The sequence below is a fragment of the Oryctolagus cuniculus genome, chromosome 1 (assembly GCF_964237555.1).
Source record: "Oryctolagus cuniculus chromosome 1, mOryCun1.1, whole genome shotgun sequence".
Classification (NCBI taxonomy): domain Eukaryota; kingdom Metazoa; phylum Chordata; class Mammalia; order Lagomorpha; family Leporidae; genus Oryctolagus; species Oryctolagus cuniculus.
In genome coordinates, this window is record NC_091432.1 from 116,746,754 (window position 1) to 116,755,001 (window position 8,248).

General features: G+C 40.0%; 1 protein-coding gene across 3 annotated transcripts; it reads right to left on the bottom strand.

Annotated features, from left to right (window-relative positions):
• Positions 1-699: 699 nt before the first annotated feature.
• On the bottom strand, positions 700-5,068 carry LOC100352376 (olfactory receptor 8B3-like). Of its 3 annotated transcripts, none has more exons than XM_070065322.1 (2): positions 5,055-5,068; positions 700-1,694 (listed from the first exon to the last, which is right to left on the bottom strand). In XM_070065322.1, exons 1-2 carry the CDS (start codon positions 5,066-5,068, stop codon positions 758-760), a joined length of 951 nt encoding a protein of 316 aa, XP_069921423.1. In that variant the 3' UTR covers positions 700-757. The 3 variants fall into 3 exon arrangements, with proteins under 3 accessions (XP_069921423.1, XP_051675124.2, XP_008258358.2); XM_051819164.2 differs by lacking the exon at positions 5,055-5,068 and adding an exon at positions 4,331-4,350 and having other exon boundaries at positions 700-1,679; XM_008260136.3 differs by lacking the exon at positions 5,055-5,068 and having other exon boundaries at positions 700-1,690.
• Positions 5,069-8,248: the final 3,180 nt, after the last annotated feature.

The window sequence follows — 8,248 nt, forward strand, 5'->3', positions numbered from 1 at the left end:
AAAAAAAAACACAGCCAACTTCCAAAGTAGAATGCTTTCATATTTAGTGAAATAAAATCTATATAATGAAGTATACAGAAAAAATACTGTAAGTGTGGAACATTTGAAATGATACATTAACAGTTTATTCTTACCTTTGTCTTTAAATAGCTCTAGATGTTGTTAAAGACTCTGAGCTTCAATATCTTGTCCGTACAATAAATCCATATTGAAAATATAGTACTTACATGTCACCTATACAATACCAAATGTAATAGTTCTGCCCTAAGAACTTTAATGCATACTGTTTACAACTGCAACGTGGGTTCCACTGGATGTTCTATGTAGAAAGGTATATATTTGTGAATGACCAACATCTGAGAGAAACATATTCCAGCTCAGTGGAGATGAAAACACAAGTTGAAACATGTCGTTGAAGTTATGCATCATTGCAAGTGGTAGATAAGAACCAATGGAGTAATGTCGACCTGGGATGCCTTTGCTACAAAACATTCAGCACTCTTGAAGATAAATAAACGTTCTACTGACAATGAAAAGAAACAATTTTTTTTATTTAACTCCACTAATAAACAGGTAAAATGGTGCAAAAGGCAAGGCAACTAACAAAAGCTGTTAGATAAAAAAATTGAAGCCAAAAAAGGAGAACAATTTCCTTTGATGGGATAATAAAGAGAAAATGAAACCTGCCCTAAAAGTGTGTAATGTAATGCAGTCTCTCTGTGCTCCAACAACATACACAGAAACATGGTGTTTCTAATTAAAACTTTATCCTACTCAGTGTTTTTTTCAAGGCAATTTTAACATCTTTGTTCCTCAAACTGTAGATTAGTGGATTCATCAGAGGAACCACAGTGGTGTAAAAAACAGAAGAGACTTTTCCCTCATCCATTGACCCAGCAGAAGATGGTTTGAGATACATGAATGCAGCTGATCCAAAGAACAGAGAAACAGCAACTATGTGGGAACTGCAGGTGCTGAAGGCTTTGGATCTGCCCTCAGTGGATCTGATGTGTAAGATGTTGGAGAGAATGAAACCATAAGATATAAAGATGGTAAGGCTGGGCACAATGATGTTGATGCCCACCACGATGAAAATCTCTACTTCATTGACATAAGTGCTGGTGCAGGAGAGCTCAAGTAAAGGAATCAGATCACAGAAATAGTGGTTGATGGTGTTTGCATCACAAAATGTCAGTCTGAGAATACATCCAGTGTGGGCCATCGCGCCAGCAAAGGCCATCAAGTATGAACCAAGCATAAGGTTGGCACATACTTTTTGGGACATTGTTATATTGTATAAAAGTGGCTTACAAATGGCCACATAGCGATCATAGGACATTGATGTCAGCACATAGCATTCAGAGATAATAAAGAAGCAAAAAAAGAAGAGCTGGGTCATACATCCCATGTAAGAGATAATATTCTTCTTTGATACGAAGTTCAGCAGCATTTTGGGTGTAAAGACAGAGGAGTAACAGAGGTCTATGAAGGACAAATTAAAGAGAAAAAAGTACATAGGAGTATGAAGGTGTGAATTCAGCACAATTAGAATAATCAGGCCCAGATTTCCCAACACAGTAACTGTATATGTGACCAGAAACAGGAAGAAAAGGGGCCACTGGAGAACTGGCTGGTCTGTTAATCCCACCAAGATGAATTCAGTCACCAGAGAGCCATTTGTGATTGCCATTCTTCTCCAAGGGAACCTGTGGACACAAGGAAAAAAATTGCTTTAGAACCCCACTCTTTGAACAGTATTTTCTCACGCAAGTATAAGGTCAATGTTGAGAATGCCTGAGATTACCCCAACATGAGCCAATAGGGTTTGCTTTTGCGAATACCCTATTGCCAAGTGATGGGCCTTCTCCTTATTGGAGTCTTAACACTTAAGCAAAGCAAAGTGAAACAGCAATGCACTCTCCTGTGTGAGAGAAAGTCACCAGTTTCATATGCAAACATGTTTCTAACACCAGTTTTATATGGAAAAGTCACGAGTTAAAAATGAAGAAGGGCAGGCCTGCACAAAGTGGTCCTTCTCTCCTCTCACCATTTTGTCATTTGCTTGAAGATCCTTCACAACCAATACAATCAAAGAAATTAACAATTTGGTATTACCAGTAATGCAGATAGAATTAGCCAGAATGGGTCCCTGAAATAAATTCTAACTAGGGAACCAGAGTCTATGAGAGGTTGGTTACTGTCTTACTGTCAGAGAATAAGAGTTATGAATCTAGAAGAGTGAGGGCTCTTACCATCTAACGGGAGTTTACTATTAAGGTATTGCAAGCCTCGTGCCACTATTTTCTCTGAATAGTCTCTGCTCTTCTGTCAAAGAGAATTATCTGGCACAGTCAGGAGGTAAGAATTTCAGGAAATGGAAACCAAATGGTGCTTCTTAGATCCCTGCATTCAATTTAAAAAATGAAGACATCATATAAAGTTAAAATGCAAGATACAGAAATAGAAATCCATCATAATCTCCCTCATATGAGGGATTTATTGTAGTCAAATTCATATAAGCTGTGAGTAGGATATTTGTTGCCTGAGGTCAGTGAGGGGGGAATCAGATAGGTTGGTAAAGTTTCAGTTATGCAGATGAATAATTTCTTGATATCTAAAATACAGCAGTGTATCCATAATTAACAATAATATATTATTATATTTGACATTTTCTAAGAAGATACATTGGAAAAGTAATTTTCTCAGTACTTGTACAGACACAAATTCATGAAAGAGCCATCTCCTAAGAGGTGATGGATAATTTAATTAACTTGAACACTGTGATTCTTTCACAATGTAAATATACATTATATCTATATATATAAACATGAAGTTATCTATCTTATATTTTAGAAATATATATGTAAAATAAATAGGTACCTATATGTACAATTTGTGTCAGTGATATCTCCATGAAAGTGTCAAGAAACAAGGAAGGCATTAACGTAAAAAGAATCCAAAACTCACCCACCACAGGAAGAAAATGCTAAGGCTTCTTTAATGTTGTTATTCACTCTGGGGTCCTGACATGGCCCATATCAGGCTCTGAGGCTTTGCTTCCTTTGATTCCTAGAGGATGCAACATAGAGTTATTTTTTCATATTTTCTGAAAATCTTTCTGAACTTCTATCTCAATTCCTGATTATAATTTTGGCCTCTCAAGCCAGGGAAAAATAAACAACCGTGCTATTGGGACAGTTACCACTTGATGAGATACATGGAGATTCAACCTAATCTAATAACATGATGCCCTTGTTAGGAGCAGGCTAAAGACGTTCTCACTCTCCTCCCAGGGAAGAGATTCTAGGTACAAAAGGAAAATGAAGGGACTGTGTTTTCATGAGAGACCCAATATATTACTCAATGTTTGCTTCACCTTAGGGAATGTATTTTCCCATGGCAGATCCAAAATTACATTCTCTCCATCATCTTCACTCTGTAGGGAAATGGATTGTTTGTGATTTTTTTCACCTTTCTTCCTACATCATTAATGAAAATATTCCTAGGGGTGTTTCTGCCTGCTTTTTCATTTCTTTACCTAAAAATTTTGAAGTGTTGTCTCACCAAGGATTTTACTAAAATGGCTTTTCTTGTGTTGCAACCAGCTAAAGTTTTTACCTTTAAATGCCTGGTGAAAATTCAATTTTGAAGTTTTTAAACAATTTTTACTTATATAAGTTGAAAAAATGTCATGTACTTCATATATACAGATTTGGGAGCATAGAGAAACTTCCCACCCTACCCTTCCCACCACCCAAGTTCCCTCTTCCTTCCTTTCTTAAACTTTCTTTTAATATTTATAATGATATACTTTCAGTTTATTTTATAACCATAAGATTAACCCTCCACTAAATAAATAATTCAATAAAAAGTAAGCAAACAAAGCACTGAAAAAAATATGTAGTGGGGGCCAGCACTGTGGCAGAGGGAGTAAAGCCACCACCTGCAATGCGGGTATTGCATATGGGCACTAGTTCAAGTCCCAGCTACTCCAGTTCCAACCCAGCTCTCTTCTATGGCCTGGGAAAGCAGCAGAAGACAGCCAAAGTCCTTCGGCCCCTGCATCCATGTGGGAGACCCAGAAGAAGCTCCTGGCTCCTGGCTTTGGATTGATGCAGCTTCTGCCATTGCAGCCAGCCAGAGAGTGAACCAACAGATGGAAGAAGGCTCTCCCTCTCTCTGCCTCTGACTCTCTGTAACTCTGCCTTACAAATAAACGAAAAAGTCGTTAAAAAAAAGCCTGAGTATACTGTTGTTTCCTTAGATGTGACATTTCCTTAATGAGGTTATCAATTTCTTCTCACCATAGAAAAGAATAGGAAAAGTGAATTCAGAAGTTTTCTCTAACATTTAACTATAAACTTGAGGCAGTAGTGAACATTTCATCTTTCCTTTGGTGTTAAGTATGTTTTGAATGTTATGATAGGACACAGTATCAATGGTGGTCAGACATAGAAATCATAGGGGGAAAAATACACATATGAAATAAGTAGAATTGTTACACTTTCTATTCACTTAAACTAAAAGAAAGAAAAAGTAACCACCCAAGTTGGTTATGCCTTTTTTAATAGAAATCCAAAGCTGACGTGTTCAGTCCTATCAGCGAGTGTCTCGTTTCAAACATCATCACTTTAATTTTATAAATCATACTTAAATTTTGTAAAGTTAATTACCCACAAAAATTTGAAAGTAGAACTAAGTTTAAAGGTTTATATTTACTGAAAATGGAGCACTCTTCATTTGTATCTTGGGCCTCTTCAAATGAATTATTAGTGAACTGGTTAAATCTACCCTTTTGTCCTTTCAAAGAGTGATGAAACATTTTAGGAGGGGATGTTATTTGCAGTACTTGCAAAGGGTACCAGATGACAGACACATGCACATTGTTTTCTTATTTAAATAGAACTTTATTTGTTATAGAAAATAATTTTATCAAAAGAGACAGCAGGAAAGAAAAATCAAATCACACTATTTTATATACAGAGATTTCAAGATTGCAGAATAGGAAAGGACAGATTGCCCTAGGCTAGGGAAAAACAGTAAAAAAAAAAAACTGGAGATATTGCATTCTCAGGGGAGAGCTGGAGGGAAAACTGCAGTAAAGATCCCGTGGAAGGAGAAGACGCTGTGGATCTGCTATAGGTGCACAGCAATGAGCATGGACACAGCACACAAACCGAGCAGCCCAGTGGAGAAAGCTCCAGCTATGGAGAGCAAGGTGAGCTCAGAATGCCATGGCGCATGCCCCTGGTGATAGAGCCAGAGGGAGGGCATAGAGGACTACACTGTCTTTGAGTCTGGCCCATAGCTCTGAGGGGAACAGGCTGCCTGTTCACCTAGGGAAAGAAAGGGGCATATTTCTCACTTCCCATAACCCCTACAAAGGCTCCCAGCAACCAGGTGAGAGAAGGCAGGTGCCAGTCTGGACATAAGTAGATAACAGCTGTTGCAGATCTTGATTGTGTGCCCAGCAACTGGTGGGGACAGACGCTATCTTGTCAGTAGAGACACCAGCAGTAGCTAGGGTGCATGCACACAGCAACAGACAGGGAGAATGAACCATTCCAACATTAGTGCCAGCTGCAGAGACTCTCCCATGTGCACAACAAGCAGCAGAGAGAAGGCTCGATTGTGAAAGGAGTAGGGCTACAGCCAGCAGCTATTCTGCATGCATGTGATCCAGGGATTTTACCAGAGGGAAACATCTGTGCTTCCCATTGACAGAGTCTGGCTGGGAGGATTGACAGGAGGCTGGAAACCCACATGTGACTGTAAGGTGCTCTCAGCCTCTCAACATATGACAAGCTCTAGGGCTCAAACTGCCTAGGCAGAGCGTCCAAGGCAACTGGCACTGGGAACATATCACCATCTCAGTGGATGGACAGGCTAGTGGGGTAGAGTGGATCCTCTGCATCCTGTGGCTATGGGAGCCCTGTGTGCTGAGACTATGGGAACCCTGTGACTGCATGAGAGGGCACCAGGTGCACCTGGGTCTTTTGGAAATCACTGTGAGAGATCCCTGATTGCCTGGGATAGGTTATTGCAGGGGCATCCGTGCTGAGGATTGCAAGGACCTTTGTGTGGTTCATGCAGAAACATGCATGAGTATGGCACCAACTGAGGGCTAACACCCAGGCATTGATCACCATGAAGGAGAGGAGGTGAGGGTGAGATTTTGCAAACAGACATGACCATACTCCCCCTTCTGTTAACAAGAAATCCATCACGCCCAACTTGGGTATCACCCTGGATACTCACCCCACCCTGGAGAACTGACCAGAGTTTCCTGGCCACGCTCACCAACACCTCTGGGTATCCAGACAGAGCAGACATTCCACTAAGCCACAGAGGCATAATTCAAAGATAAAAGCCATTAGAAGAAAAGAAAACAAGCATCTCCACAAATGTCTAAAATAAACACAGAAATTCAAGAAACAAGAATAAGGAAGACACCATGAGCCCACCAAAGGAACACAGCAACATCTTCAATATCAGAATGTGAAAATGAAGAGATGGATGAAATGCTTGAAATGAAATTCAACAGATTAATCATGTGATTACTCAGAAGCAAATCCATGAATTAAAGAAATTCATACATAACATGAATGAAAAATTTTCCCACGAAGTTAAAATTTGAAGAGAAATAGAAAATTAAGTATTAGAAATGAAAAGCCTTAATAACATACCTGTTGAGAGAAAAGAAAGAATAAATGAGATAGAAGACAAATCTGGAAATTTTTCAGTCAGACAAAAGAAGAAGAATGAAAATGAGGGGGAGGAGAAATTGGAAAAATTAAAAAGAGTGTTGGAGATTTATGGGGATATTATCAAATGATCCAACACATGGGTCTTAGCAGTTCTTGAAATAATGGAAAGACACAATGGATTAGAAGGCCTGCTTAGTGAAATAATTATTAAAAACTTCCTTAATTTGGAGAAATAAAGAGACATCTACGTACAGGAAGAAATCCTAATAGACATGACCAGAAAAGATAGTCACCATGGCAAACTTTAGTCAAACTTTCAACAGTAAAACATAAAGAAAAGATTCTAAAATGTTCACAAGAGAAACACCAGATTACCTTCAGAGGATCTCCAATTAGACTCACAGCTGACTTCTCATCAGAAACTCTCCAGGCAAGGAAAGAATGGAGAGGCACAGTCCAAGTCTTAAGAGAAAAAGCTGTCAACCTATAACACTGTATCCTGCAAACTCTAAATTATGAATGGAAGTAAAATAAAGACCTTCCTTAACAAACAAAATTAAAAGAATTTGTCACCACTAAACCAGTCTTACAAAAGATGCTTAAGAATGTGCAACACAGAGAAACACAGAAACATAGTCATCACTAAGAAATAATGTGAAGGCATAAAACCTCTCAGTAAAAGTACAAAGGACATCAAAAGTAAACAATGGGAATATTTATGGAAAAATGACAGGGCCAGGGGCTGGTGCTTTGGTATGTTAGGCTAGGCCTCCATCTCAGGTGCCAGCATTTTATTTGGGCACTTGTTTGTGTCCCAGCAGCTCCTCCTCCAATCCAGCTCTCTGTTAATGGCCTGGGAAAGCAGTGGAGAATGGCCCAAGTGCTTGGCCCTCTACATACAGGTGGGAATCCAGGAGGAATCTGGCTTCAGACTGGCCCAGCTTTAGCCATGGCTACCATTTGGGGAGTGAACCAGTGAATGGGAGATGTTTCTCTCTGTCTCTCCCTCTCTCTCTATAAGCCTACCCCTCAAATAAATAATTTTTTTTAAAAAAGGGAAGGTCCAAATCATTACTTATCAATACTAATCTTGAATATAAATTGCCTAAATTCTCCAATTAAAAGATACATGTCGCTCCCCGTCTTCATGGAGGAACGACACAGGACCCTGCGCTGTTCTTTCGTCTGCTCAGCCCTCCCTGGGTTTGCTGCTGGTTCTTCCCGGGTTGGCTGCCATCCCTTCCACCTCCGTGGAAGGGCGGTTCCCCCTGGCCACTTTCCCCACTTCCGCAGGGGAGCGGCACACCGCTGGCCGGCTCTCTCGGGGGCTGCACAGGTGTTCCTTTATAATCCTCTTCCACCAATCCCAACTCTGCTACCCACACGCCGAGTACGCTGCTCTCCTCCAATCAGGAGCAGGTCCTACAGTTTATTGGTTGAACTGGAGGCAGCTGTGTAGAAGCTGTTTCTCCCTTCTCAGCGCCATATTGTGGGAGAGCAGATGCATAGAATAAGTCTTAATTCCAGTAACTTAGTCTAGT